General features: G+C 35.6%; 3 protein-coding genes across 4 annotated transcripts; 2 read left to right on the plus strand and 1 right to left on the minus strand.

Moving 5' to 3' along the window:
• Positions 1 to 671: 671 nt before the first annotated feature.
• LOC107552945 (ras-related protein Rab-4A-like) lies at positions 672 to 1,817 on the plus strand. Its single transcript, XM_016235000.1, has 4 exons — positions 672 to 800; positions 1,236 to 1,316; positions 1,422 to 1,536; positions 1,641 to 1,817. Exons 1-4 carry the CDS (start codon positions 785 to 787, stop codon positions 1,717 to 1,719), a joined length of 291 nt encoding a protein of 96 aa, XP_016090486.1. The 5' UTR covers positions 672 to 784; the 3' UTR covers positions 1,720 to 1,817.
• Positions 1,818 to 2,636: 819 nt separating this feature from the next.
• LOC107552944 (ras-related protein Rab-4A-like) lies at positions 2,637 to 10,318 on the plus strand. Of its 2 annotated transcripts, none has more exons than XM_016234998.1 (8): positions 2,637 to 2,767; positions 3,203 to 3,283; positions 3,389 to 3,503; positions 5,514 to 5,576; positions 5,748 to 5,902; positions 7,131 to 7,226; positions 7,316 to 7,459; positions 9,411 to 10,318. In XM_016234998.1, the coding sequence occupies exons 1-7, from the start codon at positions 2,752 to 2,754 to the stop codon at positions 7,429 to 7,431; spliced, it is 642 nt and encodes a 213-aa protein (XP_016090484.1). In that variant the 5' UTR covers positions 2,637 to 2,751; the 3' UTR covers positions 7,432 to 7,459; positions 9,411 to 10,318. The 2 variants fall into 2 exon arrangements, with proteins under 2 accessions (XP_016090484.1, XP_016090483.1); XM_016234997.1 differs by having other exon boundaries at positions 9,415 to 10,318.
• Positions 10,319 to 11,675: 1,357 nt separating this feature from the next.
• Positions 11,676 to 15,492, minus strand: LOC107552946 (centriole, cilia and spindle-associated protein-like). The gene is made up of 4 exons (XM_016235001.1): positions 15,420 to 15,492; positions 14,425 to 14,763; positions 13,417 to 13,706; positions 11,676 to 13,061 (listed from the first exon to the last, which is right to left on the minus strand). The coding sequence occupies exons 2-4, from the start codon at positions 14,744 to 14,746 to the stop codon at positions 12,885 to 12,887; spliced, it is 789 nt and encodes a 262-aa protein (XP_016090487.1). The 5' UTR covers positions 14,747 to 14,763; positions 15,420 to 15,492; the 3' UTR covers positions 11,676 to 12,884.
• Positions 15,493 to 17,728: the final 2,236 nt, after the last annotated feature.

The following is a 17,728-nucleotide window of genomic DNA, read 5'->3' on the forward strand; positions in this document are numbered from 1 at the left end:
GTGTGTAAAAACATCCATCAGTCATTACTGAATGACATGTGGTCTACAATTTATAGAGGGCAATTTACATCAACCATGAAGAACTGTTGCCCAAGCATCCATGATATGCTTTCAAGTATGGAATCTTGATTTCATTTAGAACGTTTTGACTCCACTACACTATTTTCCTGATAAATCCTGTGTAGTCTGTGTTGCAATTATGGATTCAGGGGTTGATGTAAGGGTAACATACACTCACAATTATAAAATGTGGATATAAAAACAAATATAATTTATTAGTTGTGAAAGGTACAAAGAGATCAGCCCTGTAAAATGTGGTTTAAATTATCATGAGGTAGTGTGGGTTTTCAGAACAGATGCAACTCGCACATATAACTATCACCCCCTAGTGGCTACTTGAAAGCACTTGGAGTTTTGCAGTAAACCAGATCTAAATAATGTATAAAGGTTTTAAATAGAAAATGCACAAAATACATCTTAAACATTTAGATTTACATACATGTCTGTGAAATACACCAACAACAACAAAAAAACACTCATGACCAAGAATAAAAGTAATTGTTTATTTATTTTCATCACTTTTAGAAAAATCGTGCATTTTGTGTCATTTTGCAAAGAATCCTGGACTTTTATTTTGAAAATCTCAACAGGAAGTAGCTGCTACACAAACTTCCGACAAGGATGCGCGAAATCCTCGAAGTGATTTCCCTTTATTTGATATCCTTGTTGATTGCCTTGAAAGAAGGAAACACAGTATAAATAGACTAGAAACACAGCGCCAGTCATGTCAGAGACATACGGTAGGGTGACTAATTTTCCTTTTCTCCTGCCACACTTCTTATCGACAGCATATAATGAAGTTTAGCAGGTGTCCCGAGCTCATTCATCACAGTATTTGCTTGCAAGCTCTGTTCAGTGCCAGCTAGGCAGCAGCTATCTGTCTGCCATATGTTTCATCTGTCGACGCCATTCATATAAGTGTTTATTAATCTTTGATTAGTCAATTATACAGTACTGACAATAACAATGACTATAGAAAGCCGTTATTTATTTGGATATATAACCTGGATGTTATGACATATCTCTTTAGTGTACAGATTATGACTGAGTATTAAAAGCCTATAGTCTGGTTAATGTTTGATATAGTAGCATTCCTATACTCTTTTATTTATTATGAGAATTCTATGCAGTTCTTGACAAAACATCTTTATTGTTTTGGTTTTCCTCCCCTCTAGATTTCCTGTTTAAGTTCCTTGTGATAGGAAATGCAGGAACTGGAAAATCTTGTCTGCTTCATCATTTTATAGAAAAAAGATGTATGTCAGTTTCTGTTGTCTTGCCATTCAACATTGAGAAACAAATCTATGAAAAATCTCAAATGTCACTGTTCTGTTGCTGATGTCTTTTCCTTGTTCCTCCAGTCAAAGATGACTCGAATCACACTATTGGGGTTGAATTTGGCTCGAAGGTAATCAGTGTGGTCAGTAAGTTTGTCAAGCTCCAGATCTGGGATACAGCAGGACAGGAGCGTTTCAGGTGTGTTCATACGGCTGTGTCGTATTTCTAGAACTGTTTCTCTATTGGATTGGCCATGTTTGTAAGGACCACTGTAAGATTTGGCTTATGATGATAATTTCCAGATTTATTCTCAGGCAGTCAGATGGTGGAGCATTTGGTGAGGGAGTGATTCACAAGATGACAAGTCCAGATTGCATGTAGGAGTTTATAGTACCTTGCACAGATTCATTTGTCAGTGCTATCAACATGCACTTGACTTCCACTGAACATTTACCAGCAGCTTCCTTAGAGCCAAAATAGCCTCAGCACATTTAAAATGAAAATACGCTGATGTCACACAAATCACCTTTTGTTTGTTTAGTTTGTGTGTGTGTGTGTTACCATCATAGAAAGATTAAACAAAACTATTTTATGTAATACCCCTTGTTTCATATGCTCCACATTATGTTTGTGTGTAAAAACATCCATCAGTCATTACTGAATGACATGTGGTCTACAATTTATAGAGGGCAATTTACATCAACCATGAAGAACTGTTGCCCAAGCATCCATGATATGCTTTCAAGTATGGAATCTTGATTTCATTTAGAACGTTTTGACTCCACTACACTATTTTCCTGATAAATCCTGTGTAGTCTGTGTTGCAATTATGGATTCAGGGGTTGATGTAAGGGTAACATACACTCACAATTATAAAATGTGGATATAAAAACAAATATAATTTATTAGTTGTGAAAGGTACAAAGAGATCAGCCCTGTAAAATGTGGTTTAAATTATCATGAGGTAGTGTGGGTTTTCAGAACAGATGCAACTCGCACATATAACTATCACCCCCTAGTGGCTACTTGAAAGCACTTGGAGTTTTGCAGTAAACCAGATCTAAATAATGTATAAAGGTTTTAAATAGAAAATGCACAAAATACATCTTAAACATTTAGATTTACATACATGTCTGTGAAATACACCAACAACAACAAAAAACACTCATGACCAAGAATAAAAGTAATTGTTTATTTATTTTCATCACTTTTAGAAAAATCGTGCATTTTGTGTCATTTTGCAAAGAGTCCTGGACTTTTATTTTGAAAATCTCAACAGGAAGTAGCTGCTACACAAACTTCCGACAAGGATGCGCGAAATCCTCGAAGGGATTTCCCTTTATTTGATATCCTTGTTGATTGCCTTGAAAGAAGGAAACACAGTATAAATAGACTAGAAACACAGCGCCAGTCATGTCAGAGACATACGGTAGGGTGACTAATTTTCCTTTTCTCCTGCCACACTTCTTGTCTTCAGCATAGCATGAATTTTAGCAGGTGTCCCGAGCTCATTCATCACAGTATTTGCTTACAAGCTCTGTTCAGTGCCAGCTAGGCAGCAGCTATCTGTCTGCCATATGTTTCATCTGTCGACGCCATTCATATAAGTGTTTATTAATCTTTGATTAGTCAATTATACAGTACTGACAATAACAATGACTATAGAAAGCCGTTATTTATTTGGATATATAACCTGGATGTTATGACATATCTCTTTAGTGTACAGATTATGACTGAGTATTAATAGCCTATAGTCTGGTTAATGTTTGATATAGTAGCATTCCTATACTCTTTTATTTATTATGAGAATTCTATGCAGTTCTTGAGAAAACATCTTTATTGTTTTGGTTTTCCTCCCCTCTAGATTTCCTGTTTAAGTTCCTTGTGATAGGAAATGCAGGAACTGGAAAATCTTGTCTGCTTCATCATTTTATAGAAAAAAGATGTATGTCAGTTTCTGTTGTCTTGCCATTCAACATTGAGAAACAAATCTATGAAAAATCTCAAATGTCACTGTTCTGTTGCTGATGTCTTTTCCTTGTTCCTCCAGTCAAAGATGACTCGAATCACACTATTGGGGTTGAATTTGGCTCGAAGGTAATCAGTGTGGTCAGTAAGTTTGTCAAGCTCCAGATCTGGGATACAGCAGGACAGGAGCGTTTCAGGTGTGTTCATACGGCTGTGTCGTATTTCTAGAACTGTTTCTCTATTGGATTGGCCATGTTTGTAAGGACCACTGTAAGATTTGGCTTATGATGATAATTTCCAGATTTATTCTCAGGCAGTCAGATGGTGGAGCATTTGGTGAGGGAGTGATTCACAAGATGACAAGTCCAGATTGCATGTAGGAGTTTATAGTACCTTGCACAGATTCATTTGTCAGTGCTATCAACATGCACTTGACTTCCACTGAACATTTACCAGCAGCTTCCTTAGAGCCAAAATAGCCTCAGCACATTTAAAATGAAAATACGCTGATGTCACACAAATCACCTTTTGTTTGTTTAGTTTGTGTGTGTGTGTGTGTATTTATACGGAGCTTTGAGACTTATTAAAAAGTAAAAAGTATATTATTAACTATGTGTTTTTTTTCTTTAATCTTGTTTTGACTTGCACAGAGGAACAATTAAGCCAAATGTGCCACTGGTGTCTCCTTAAAAATGACAAATTATTATATAAAAAATTTATTATTTTGTTTATTTTAATTTAAGTTTTAAGTTTTAGTAAATTTGTTTTATCATTTTTATTTCATATTTTTTTATTTAGCTTTGTTTTTATTTCCGTTTTAGGAATGTTAGTACTTTATCTTGAATTTAGTTAATTTGTAAAACATTTTTAATTTTATATACAATAAGTTTTTAATTATATATATAATTGTAATATGTATGTATATATGTTAATTTTTTTATTAATAGCTTTAGTTAACAATAACAACACTGCACAACACCCCTGTGTTAAAGCTATTTTTCTTTCACTGTTAAAGTAAAAACAGTTTTTTTGTTACAGCTACATAATTATATATATATAAAAAAGCACAAGATAGCTTAAAGCAAAATATGCAGTTAGTGTCTTCTTCAAACAGCACTGAGAAGAGCTTTTGTTTTTTGTCTTTTGCTGCTGCAGCTCATTTTATACATTAATGCATTAAAATATTGTCTTACATGTTTATTTCAGAATTATGAGGCTTAATACCTCATAGCAGGTACTATGTTGTAGTCATTCAGTAAAAAGGTTGAACAGAAATGTGTCAGTCCGGCTAATGTTGGAGGAGATCTGAGCCATACAGTCCTGCTATTGTGAGGAGATGTGATTTGACTAGCAGCCAATTGAGATTGATTTTGCAGCGCCTAGTGATGTTATCTAGACGGCAGGGTGGCTGATTGCTGATATAATACCAATATACAATCCAGAGTACTATTTAATGTCAGTAACATCATTTGGACGTGAATGTTTTAGCACTTACTTTAGCACATGTATTCGCTTTCTTCATTCTAGTACTTTTCACAATTTAGTGAATTCCAGATGAAAAATAAATCTCACCCTACATTTATTTCCTCATTGATTATTCTGTTTGAAGTTAAATGTGTTTGTGAATGACAGTTCAGCCTTTAAGCAAGCATTTATTTAGCATATGTACTCAAAATTAACTCAAAGTTAATTAAAGTCCAAAGTTTGGTGTCAGTAAGATGTTTTAATATTTTTATGCTCATCAAAGCTGCATTTATTTGATTAAAAATACAGTAAAAAACAGCAATATTGTGAACTATTTTTACAATTTACAAAAACTTTTCTAGTTTAATATATATTAATATATAATTTATTCCTGTTATGACAGTGTTGAATTTTCAGCAGCCATTACTCCAGCCTTCAGTCTCAAATGATCCTTCAGAAACCATTCAAATATGCTGATTTGGTGCTTATTATTGATTGTTGATTGCATCTTTGTTGAATAAAAGGATTAAAAATAATCCCAGCTTTTGAATGGTAGTGTATTTGAGGAAAAAGAGAAGTATTATCTATTTCTGAAACTAATGGCAAATTCCATTAATCTCTAAAATGACCAAATATCAGCCACTTAATTGTTTGGCTGATATATTGGTTTATCACTAGATTTGACCGTCCGTTATCACAAACTTTTGCTGATGTTACAGAGGCTTAACGTTTGTTCTCCTCAGGTCTGTAACACGCAGCTACTACAGAGGGGCAGCAGGGGCTCTTCTCGTGTATGACATCACCAGGTAAAGTCACACTTGTTTATCCGTGGTGCGTCTGCATAATATTGTATATTGCTCTTTTTTTTTCTCAGATATTAATATATTTCTGGACATTTACCTAGAGCTATACTATGGTATGTGTTTATAGATCCTGAAGTGAATTGATTTTTCACGCTTTCTGTCTCTGGGTGTTAGTCGAGAAACATACAATGCTCTGACCAACTGGCTGACAGATGCCAGGATGCTGGCCAGTCAGAACATAGTGATCATACTGTGTGGAAATAAGAAAGATCTGGATGCTGACCGTGAAGTCACCTTTCTGGAGGCCTCGCGCTTCGCTCAAGAGAATGGTGCGTATGTCAGACAAGCAGTTCCCGGCTGGTAACAACTGTAGTGAATTGTAGTGGCACCCAATTATTTGAATGGGTGCCATCAGAATGAGAGTTCAAACAGCTGATAAAAGCATCACAATAATCCACACGACTCCAGTCCATCAATTAACATCTGGTGAAGGGAAAATCTGTGTATTTGTAATAAAGAAATCCATCATTAAGATGTTTTTAACTTAACACCATTGCTTTTGGCTAATATATAAGTCCGCTATCCATAATATCATTTAAAGCATGTTTATAGCTCAAAATGAGGTATTTGACAATGTATCTGCTTTCATATTGTGACTTTACCACTAGAGGTCACTACAGGATAGTATTACTAACATAAACATGCAGAGCCCACTAGTGAACCAGTATAGACTCACAACTGTCTGCATTGAGATCACTAGGGCTTTTTTCAGAGGCAAAACAGTGATTGGTTATTATTAGTGCATTACCATTGTAGAAATACTGAGTGTTTGTAGATCTGTGGTGTTATTGTTAACTAAAAGGGGAAGTCGTGGCCTAATGGTTAGAGAGTCGGACTCGTAACCCAAAGGTTTGCCCTTGAGCAAAGCACCAAAGCCCCAACTGCTCCCCGGGCGCCGCAGCATAAATGGCTGCCCACTGCTCCGGGTGTGTGTTCACGGTGTGTGTGTGTGTGTGTGCGTGTTCACTGCTCTGTGTGTGCGCACTTAGGATGGGATAAATGCAGAGCACTAATTCCTAGTATGGGTAACCATACTTGGCCACTTGTCACTTCACTTTCCTAAAATTATTAAAATTATTTGCATTCATTTAAATAAAGCTGAAATAAAATAGAAATACTAAATGGAAAACTGAAATTTGGAAATGTTGCCATGGCAACTAAATGAAAATAAAGAAGACCTTAAGTAGAAGTACTAAAATGATTAAAGACAAATCTAAATAAATGAAAGCAAAATAGAAATAAAAAACTAATACAAATTATAAAAGCACATAACAAAATTACTCAAAATGAAAACTGAAAATACAAAAATAAAATCCACTTCAAAATATTAATAAATACTAGAATAATATATAAATAATACTAAAGAAACACTATTATAGAATATTTTGCAATATAATCACATTCTTGAACTTTTTTTTTTTTTTTTTTTGAGACTGCATTCAGTGAATATAATTAATTTAACAAAACAGATGTAATTGTTTATATCTTTGCTTTCAGAGCTCATGTTTTTGGAGACCAGTGCTCTAACAGGGGAGAACGTGGAGGAAGCTTTTGTCCAGTGTGCTCGGAAAATCCTTAACAAAATAGAGTCAGGTACAAAAATACCAGTGCCATTTACTGTTGCTTATAAGCTTACAAAAACATTTGAATCGAGCCGCTGTGCTTGTCATTTGGTTGTGTAGGCGAGCTGGACCCGGAGCGGATGGGCTCAGGAATCCAGTACGGAGATGCAGCGTTGCGGCAGCTGCGTTCTCCCAGACGGGCTCAAGCAGGGAGCGTGCAGGAGTGTGGCTGTTAACACAGATCCCAATCAGCTGACCAACCAGGTGACGGTCCAGAGGGTTTACTTCTTCTTTCTACTTACTTTTCAGACCCGAGGTTTAAATATTAGAAGCTGTCCTGTGGGGTTTCTGTACTTTTTTTTAACATAGTGAAGTGCAATCATTTGTTATGTTTATTCTTTGATACTAATTTTCTACTTGTTGCTAATATTATAACCTTGATATCTTATATCTTAAAAGAAAAAGGTCTGATATGAGTGTGATAGTTTGAATGTATGAGGGTGGTAATAGTACTGTTCTTCCTCCACTAGCACTCTGTACCACTCGCAGCGACAACATCCACTAATAATAGCTGTGCTGCATTCAGATTTAATCAGATACAGTTGTTCACATGTCTCAGAACATCATTCCCTGCATGTTAGATTTAAGAGTCTGGTTCGGTGTGGTAACGGTTATTTTCTGTTCAGTGTCCTTTTCAGTCTTTAGCTTGAACTTTCGTTTTTCTCTCACTTTTTCCTCACTATTTTCATTTCTTAAATGATTGCATTTTTCACTTAAATGTTAACAATATAAAAATCTAAGGTGAAATAAAAAAAGAATACAAAACAATTGGTCTGAAAATATAAACGTAACATATTTATGTGGTAATCGTTTGTAAAACCATTTTTATATAGATTGTTGCATTGAATTGAATGAGATATTACAGAAATTAATTTTGTATTAATTAAGACCTTTACTGGTTGTGTTTTTTGAATGAGGCCCAATTTCTCCAATAACTTAATTATTTTGCATTAATTTCTGCTCACTACTAGTTTGGATTTTCTCATTACCCTTTTCCTCTGAAAAGGGATGTTGTTCATTTCCCTTTTTATGGTAAAAAAATTCTGGTAACACTTTATAGTGAGGTTCTTTATTTGAGCAAATGCAATACTTTTACAGCATTTACTAATCTTGATTCATGTTGATTTGTACATAAATTGCCATTCAAAAGTAAAAAGCCCTTTTTCAACACTGATAATAATCAGAAATGTTTCTTGAGCTGAAAATCAGCATATTATAGAATGATTTCTGAAGGATCATGTGAGACGGAAGACTGGAGTAATGATGCTGAAATTTCAGCTTTTTAAATCACAGGAATTAAATTTCAAAAACAGTTATTTTGAATTAAAATAATATTACTGTTTTTATTGTTTTGTTTTTGTTTGTTTTTAAAAAAAAATAAATAAATGCAGCATTGGTGAGGATAAGAGACTTCTTCCAAAAAACATTCAAAAATCTTACCAACTCCAAACTTTTGAATAGTATGTATACTAATTCAATTTGTAAATGAACCTAGATTATTAAATGCTTTAAAAATTGTTGTTTCCTAATGTATTATCTAATGGTAATGAACTGAACTGTATTGTAAAGTGATACCAAACAAAACATAATTTTAGCTTTAGTCAAAGTGTTTCCATACATTGTGTCTGAAAATCAGCGCCTTTCCTTTCACCGCTGTCTGTAAAAGGATGTTGATAGGTGCCCCACAGCATCTCTACTGTATTTGGCATGCCCTAGCAGGGAGGAGCTCTCTTCAAGAAGAGGTGCTATTTTTGTCACTGACACCCACCAAACGCTGCTCAAGTTTGCCTCTGCATGCCTTACAAATGAGTGACGATGATGCAGCACCAGCACACACACATACAAATGGCCAAATGTTTCACCTTCTTCCGCCCCCTTGAGGACAAACAAGTCCTTCAGACCCCTTCACCCTCTTATCAGTCAAATGCCACATGAGAAACAGTGTCAGGGGAATGGATATATTTAACTCCAGATCCTCCCAAATGCTTTCCAGGGTTTCTGAGGGGCCTTATTTGGAATGCGAGCTAGAAATAGAGATTCAAGGTGTCCGAGGAAGATCCAAGCTGATTAGGAAGCAGCTCCTTCAGTTTGTAGACAAGAAGAAAGGGCTCTGTCTATATGATCACCTGCACTTTTTCTGTGTCCTTTGGCCAAGGCAGGTTTTGTGAACACGAGGAGGAGGACATTAGAGGGGAGTTTGACGTACAGCTCATCATGGTGGAGTGACTGTTTCTCTCACCTTAGTTTTACTCCTGTTCTGACATGCTGGGGGACCCCCTGTGCTCCAGAAGGCTCTGGAAAATGTTTACTGTCCCCCTCGGGCCCAAGCCAAGACATCTGTGGTACCCAAAACCCTGAGGGTAGCTAAAAGACCCGGCCCTTGTCCCTGAGAATACTGCACTGAGCCCCTGCCCTGTCTTTCCCTCTTCCATATGTAGATGTTGTGTAGAGAAGAGTTTCTATTATCACCGTGGAGCATGTTTCATGGTTGCAGTGCTACGACATATTCATAAATGACTATATATAGCATATATATAGCTTAGGCATACTGTATCCCTGCTTTATGGCACGCACCTGTAAATCTTATCAATGGAGTTTATCGTGCATTATCTTGCTAGCACATTGTTTCCTTTTTATTTGCTTTTGATTTTTTTTCCACGTCTGTTGTATTTTATTTTTTGGTTCGTATGTTTTAGGAAAGAATGCTAGAATGTTTGTTTAAATTTAAGGGCCAGTGCACACTTACCTTCATATCGCACTGTAATACATTGTCAGTATGAACAGCTTCAAAATCAGTGTTACATGCTCTATATTTATTGTAAAGCATTCTTGTGCTGCGGTCCCATTTTAAGGTGTCTGTTGGAATGACACTGTGTTTAAACTGATTTATTTGTTTTCGAAAATAGATTGTTGTTTTTCTCTCCTTTTTTTGTTTTGTTTTGTTGAGAAAATGTATTTTCTTATTTTGATCTACTTGTCCCCTGTACTTCTCTATACATTTTAAGTGAACATATCCAAAATAAGCTTGCACCGAAAATTAACGATAAATCATTGTGGACCTGACTTAATGCTTGTCATTATGTCTTTCTATCAAGCTTTTATGTTTGTAAAAATTTTAAATGGGACAATTGCCAATAGTCATGTTTAACACTGCACTGCATGGTAGTTGGTTCTTGGTTTTTCATTAATCTTGTGTCGACACTTTACATCGACCTCAAAAAAAAAAAAAATTCTGTAGCACTGATGTGAAGAATTAAGATTTGATTTAAAACTTTCCCAATCAAATGTACAATTTAGCTGCTGAATGTAAAATCAGTGTTTGTAAAAGTGTAAAACTTTCTGGGCAGCTTTCTTCTTGCAACAAATTAATTAAATTGGTAACACTTTACAATAAGGTTCATTAGTTAACTACATTAGTTAACATGAACTAATAATGAACTGCACTTATACAGCGTTTATTAATCTTTCTTAATGTTAATTTCAACATTTACTAACACATTATTAAAATCTTGTTAACATTAGTTAATGCACTGTGAACTAACATGAACTAACAATGAACATCTGTATTTTTATTAACTAACGTTAGTGAAGATTAGTAAATACAGTAACAAATGTATTGCTCATGGTTAGTTCATGTTAGTTTATACATTAACTAATGTTTAACTAATGAACCTTATTGTAAAGTGTTACCATTAAATTTAAAAAAAAATGAAGTGCTCCTTGGATCTGACACATGGATTAGGTCTGGGCAAGCTTGCAGAATCCTGATGTCCAGGAACAGCATGCTGTAATGAGTTGGCAATATAAAAATCTGCCTTCTGCATTGGTGAGAAAAGAGTTTCATATATTACTGCAGCAAGCCTGTGAACAAACTTCCTTACCTACAAACATGAGAACTACTTTAACAACCATAATACACTTCTAAAAAAAATTTATACTTTATTTTACTTTAACACCATTAACAGCAACCTATTAAAAAAGTTAAGACTAAAAACTAACACATTTGTGACCCTGGACCACAAAACCAGTCATAAATGTAAATTTTTCAAAATTGAGATTTGTACATCATATGAAATCTGAATAAATACGCTTTCCATTGATGTATGGTTTGTTGTGATAGGACAATATTTGGTACAAAAATAGTTGAGATACAACTATTTGAAAATCTGGAATCTGAGGGTGCAAAAAATCAAAATACTGAGAAAATCGCCTTTAAAGTTGTCCAACTGAAGTTCTTAGCAATGCATATTACTAATCAAAAATTAAGTTTTAATATATTTATACAAAATATCTTGATGGAACATGAGCTTTACTTAATATCCTAATTATTTTTGGCATAAAAGAAAAATTGATAATTTTGACCCATACAATGTACTTTTGGCTATTGCTACAAACATACCCGTGCAACTTATGACTGGTTTTGTGGTCCAGGGTCACATTTACCACCAGACTGTCCTTGTAAAGAAAGTGTTTAAAAAAACTCATCACATTTAAACACATCTCAGTTTCACACGCAGTAATCTAAACTCTTAAATTTGAATATCCTTCTAAACTGCTTCCATAGCAGACAGTGGAATGGATATTAATCATATTAATGTAACTCATAAACATTATGGCTTCATTATTTTTACCCTAAAATCAACACTATCACATAGTACATGACATAATTCACTATGAAGATGTGATATGGGAACAAAATACCTGTACATTTGTTCACACAACACATTTCTTCAGAGATGAACTAAAAATAGTCAAATTTAGTTCAATACCCTTGTATAAACAGTGTACAAATATCCCAATATCATCATTTCTCAATAATAAATTATATAAAATACAAGAAATACCTGAGTGCTACTAAAAACCAAATAACATCACACTGAAAGTTATACTTGATGAACAGCTGGAATTGCTTTTGCGGTGTATGGTCTCATTCAAACTTGATTTGTCATTTTGCTGTGTATGTTTCATGCTTCAGATACCAGTGACTTTTTACATTATGTAATATTACTGTTCTGATGCAAGACCACATGGAATGCACCTTCAGTGTGAATATACAAGTAAAATATAATACATCTCATATCAAAGTAAGCAGATATTAATATAACGGATCGATTGCCAATGTGAGACTATAACAGATTACAAAGATTCATGTTGGCGCCAATGATTTCTGTAAAGTACAAAACAGATTTCTTTACATTAAACCTATTAACACAATGAAGGTAATACACAACATTACAATACATCACATTATGTGTCTATAATTGTCTGACAATTAATGAACACTTATTAATTGGCTAAGAGTGCAAAGAGACACTGGTAGATCTCATGGCCAGTAAATCTACGCAGCCCTGCAAAAATCATGCAACAAGGCATGTGATTGTTTAACAATTTGCCCTGTAGCATCAATGGATGATGTTTTCATGTTTGATATGTACCAGTAAATGCAACATATCCATGGTGTAAATAAACCCCTAAAATAAAACTTGAGTTATAATTCATTGTGGCCCATTCTGGAAGACGGGAAGTGAGCTGGACAGATGCGCCAGTCATCAAGTGAAGTGTTTTTAGTCGATTAGCCCGAGAGGGTTAGATAGATACTGACATTTTCAAAGGATTTCAGAAAGCAATGCTACCGAGAACGAGCTGAAAAGCAGCGCATGTACTCCGTCATCCAGGGGTTGAAATCGGGGACAACCTTATTTCTGTTATTTTCAAAGTCAGCAGATCTGGCTCTTTGTTTGCCAAATCTCTTCATCTGTTTTTCCACCTCCCGTCTGGTTTTTACTCGCAACGCTGACTCATGGATCTAGACAGAAGAAACACTGCATGAAGTATGCATGAATAACGATAAGCAAATGAGTACTTAAAGGAATATTTTACCCAAAAATTAAAATTCTGTCATCATTTACTTACAAAACAGGATTGGACCACATTGACTTTCAAAGATATTCCTTTAAAATAGTAGTAATATAAAATGACAGAATTTTTCATTTTTGGGTGAATTATCCCTTTAAAGTCCCAATGATGAAAACTAAGCATGTAACTACTTATGTTAACCAAACTGTAATAGTTTTTACTATATTACAATTTTTTCCCCCAGTAAATTTCTTACTGGTCAGAGCTCTCTTATGATATGGTATGCTTCCAGAAAGGATCCTCACCTCTGCAGTTGATGCTGTAGCACCAACATTATGGGTTTTCTTGGAAGCAATATCCGTCTGCCTCTCTCCTGCACCATACAGGGCAAAAGGGTGACGATTTTCTTTTTCAGGGTCTTTGTTTGCATGAGGCTTGACCTTCGATCTTGTATACTTGTGTGAGGAGCGGCGTTTGCTCTTTGGTGTGTTGAGGATATGCGTGTCAGTTTCTGGGTTGAGAGCAGGAGAGCTTTCTCTGGCTCTCTCTTCCTCCCCCTCTTGATGACTCTGCTCAGCAACTCTGGTAACTAGCTCTGTTGATAAAAGACCGAGAGATCTGCATGGAATTTTACATTTTGAAAAGTGTTTTAATAAAGTAGTTTTCATTAAGTACCACAATTTCTTGTCTTTATGCCTTGCTATTTAGTTTTCCATTGTGTCTTCAACATTATTTTGCAAATTATGCCAATGTACCTATTTCAATCAGGTAAAGCGAGGTTCTCTAATATAAACGGGCTGAAAATTATAAATAAATCATGTTTCTCTCTGCATGTCATGATATTCTAAGTGTTTATGATACTAGCTGTATTGTTACTACCATAAATATTAATATTAAATGAATTTTTTTTTAAATGCCAGTGCAAATAAATATAAGTATTAGAAAAACTATTCATTTAATATTATCAGGTTTTATTTTAGTTTAAACTTTAATTTTGTTATGTACTTTTGTGACTATTTTTAAAAATATATATTTCTATTTAGCTTTCATTTTAGTTTCAGTAATTCAATTACTGAAATCAATAACTTTTTCAGTTCCTTTGGCAATTTTCTTTCAGGTTTTTTTTCATAAATTGACATTTTGTTCTAATACTTGTATTTAATATTGTTATTTATTCAGATTTATTTCAATTAACGAATACTATTTTTTAAGATTTAGTTAACAACATCACTAGTACACAGACTATTTTATAAAGATATGAATAATATAAAAGATTAGAAATAGTAGATAACAGCCTGTAGCTCGGGACTTACTGGTGTCTGCAGTGCCTCTGTTCAGTGCTTCTGCCTGTGGTTCTGGTTCAGCTGCTGGTTCAGGAGTCACACATGCAGATCGTTCTGCTTTCTTATCATGGGTCCTCTCAGGTTCAACTTTATTCTGATTTAGAGAAGTAGATTTACCACTGGAGCCTGTCTCGCTCCCCCATTCTCCCCAAAACCAGGGGTTGTGCGCTTGCTCCAACAGCCGTCTCGACAGTCTGTACTTCAGCAAATCCTCATAACATTTTGCGTAAGTGTCCCATTTCGGATCTTTAAATTTCTTCATGTATTCGGACCGAATTCGCTTCGTCACCATATTTCACTATCGTTTGACTGCAGAAAAAATAGAGAAATTGTACATTATATAGCTTAGTAGTAGTCTACTGAAACTGAATTATGCAATTCTGAGTCTATCCTGAATCCGCCCACCTCTCGCGCCAGACATTTAAACCAAATCACTATGGCAACAGAATTCTAATAGGCAAGCGAAGGCCAATCGCTGGCCAGCTGTAAATGGCGCTCCTTAGACACGCCCCCATGGCGTCATCTCCGAGCTCTCTGAACCTCTTAACGTATTTGCATATTAGGGTTTATAAGGTGACACTAAACATGAATGTTGACTTCAATAATACAGTTCATTAATCCAAAACACACGAATAAGACAAAGACATTAGCGAATTATAAGAAGTGTCATATATAACGTGTTGCCATCGACAGTATGCTGAACAGAGAAACGAAAGAGCTTTAAGTAGTCAACGTTGAACATCAGCGTGTGACACAAGGACTACCTGAACGAAACCACACAGCGCGCGGTACAGTAGTTTACACAGATGTTAAAGCTGCATTACTACGTCGACTAGTGTTTAAAGCGAATGTTCACGTGACAGCAGGCAGTGAACGGAGGCAAGTTTAATGTTGATTCACGCATAAACACTTGTCAACACTAATCTGAGCCGGGGTTTTTTGTTTTTGTTAATCTATTTACTTACCGTTTTGATTTACGCAGGGACGAGGGAAACAGATGGCGCTTGTTGTCTGCAGGCGTCGCTTGCTTTGTAAAACACGGTTGTAGCTCCGCCCTGTGGTAATTAAAGGCGCTGCAGATCACGAGAAGACATCAACAGGTGTTGTCTACGGTTAAAGCTCGACCTCTCAAAAGGAGTTCAAAGAAAAAGGTTGAGGGGGCTTAAAGGTATTTTTTAATTATAATATATAAATATTTATAACTTTTGAACAGCGTTTCGAACTGTCAAAACAAAAACACGTTACATTGCGCTAAATAGGCTAGCGAACATACTATCTATCTATCTCTCTATCTCTCTATCTATCTATCTATCTATCTATCTGTCTGTCTGTCTGTCTCTCTGTCTGTCTGTCTGTCTGTCTCTCTATCTGTCTGTCTGTCTATCTATCTATCAGTCTGACTATCTATCTATCTGTCTATCTGTCTGACTATATCTATCTGTCTGTCTGTCTGTCTGTCTATCTCTCTGTATGTCTGTCTGTCTGTCTGTCTATCTGTCTGTCTATCTATCTATCTATCTATCTGTCTGTCTGTCTGTCTGTCTGTCTGTCTGTCTATCTGTCTCTCTATCGGTCTGTCTGTCTATCTGTCTGTCTGTCTCTCTATCTATCTCTCTGTCTGTCTGTCTATCTATCTATCTATCTGTCTATCTATCTATCTATCTATCTATCTATCTATCTCTATCTGTCTGACTATCTATCTATCTGTCTGTCTATCTGTCTGTCTGTCTATCTCTCTGTCTGTCTGTCTGTCTGTCTATCGCTCTGTCTGTCTGTCTATCTGTCTGTCTGTCTGTCTGTCTGTCTATCTGTTTGTCTATCTGTCTGTCTCTCTATCGGTCTCTCTGTCTATCTGTCTGTCTATCTATCTCTCTATCTGTCTGTCTGTCTATCTATCTGTCTGTCTGTCTGTCTGTCTGTCTCTCTATCTATCTCTCTGTCTGTCTGTCTATCTATCTATCTATCTGTCTGTCTGTCTGTCTGTCTCTCTATCTGTCTGTCTGTCTGTCTGTCTATCTCTCTATCTGTCTGTCTGTCTATCTATCTATCTGTCTGACTATCTATCTATCTGTCTATCTGTCTGACTATCTATCTATCTGTCTGTCTATCTGTCTGTCTGTCTATCTCTCTGTCTGTCTGTCTGTCTGTCTATCGCTCTGTCTGTCTGTCTATCTGTCTGTCTGTCTGTCTGTCTGTCTATCTGTTTGTCTATCTGTCTGTCTCTCTATCGGTCTCTCTGTCTATCTGTCTGTCTATCTATCTCTCTATCTGTCTGTCTGTCTATCTATCTGTCTGTCTGTCTGTCTGTCTGTCTCTCTATCTATCTCTCTGTCTGTCTATCTATCTATCTATCTATCTATCTATCTGTCTGTGTTTCTGTCTGTCTGTCTCTCTCTCTGTCTGTCTGTCTGTCTGTCTGTCTGTCTATCTTTCTGTCTGTCTGTCTGTCTGTCTGTCTGTCTATCTATCTGTCTATCTATCTATCTATCTATCTATCTATCTATCTGTCTGTCTGTCTGTCTGACGGCGTAGCTTGACGTTTGAGCTTGGGGGGGCAAACCGAACCGGTGGATTTTAAACACATTTTAGTTTTGCTTTGGGGACAGGGGGGCCTGGCTCCCCCATAGCGATTTAAGAATTGTGCTAAATATTTATTTATAAAGTTTTTTCTATGAAGTAAAAATGCATATAATGTAGTTAATAGTACATGTAAAAGTGAATACGTAAAAGTTAATACATTTTAAATTGTTATTGTAAGTAAATTAATAAATCAAAACTTATTTAATTAAAAAATCTCATTTGCGTAAGAATTGTCACGTGATGAATCTGCATTTTGGTGGATAATAGACTTAACGGTAATGCTTGCCTGTTGTGTGGAATAAAATGATGTTCCGCGTTTTTAACAACATACACAAACTGCAGAGAAATCTGGAGACAATGAAAAACTCAGATGAAGATATTAATGCCGTGCTTAATGATTCCGGACCCGGACAATCAGATAAAGGTGATCCACAGGCCGCAGCCGGTTTAGCCGCACACTACTTTTATGCTGACCATTTACATCCAAATGTTATTTAATTTTCACAGAATACAACCTTTAAATAGATTTTAGAATATAAACTGTTTATGTCTATTCAATAAGACTAACTAAAAAGTGTGCGCCTCATTGTGCATCAACTTGAATCTAGCCCAACAAATGTCTGTTTTAAAAACAGTGGATGAGTAATTCACTCCTTGATTTGCTTAATAAAAGCCTCCTTTGAGATCGTTTTGA

Source organism: Sinocyclocheilus grahami, unplaced genomic scaffold, assembly GCF_001515645.1.
Source record: "Sinocyclocheilus grahami isolate Dianchi unplaced genomic scaffold, SAMN03320097.WGS_v1.1 scaffold461.1, whole genome shotgun sequence".
Taxonomy (NCBI): Eukaryota; Metazoa; Chordata; class Actinopteri; order Cypriniformes; family Cyprinidae; genus Sinocyclocheilus; species Sinocyclocheilus grahami.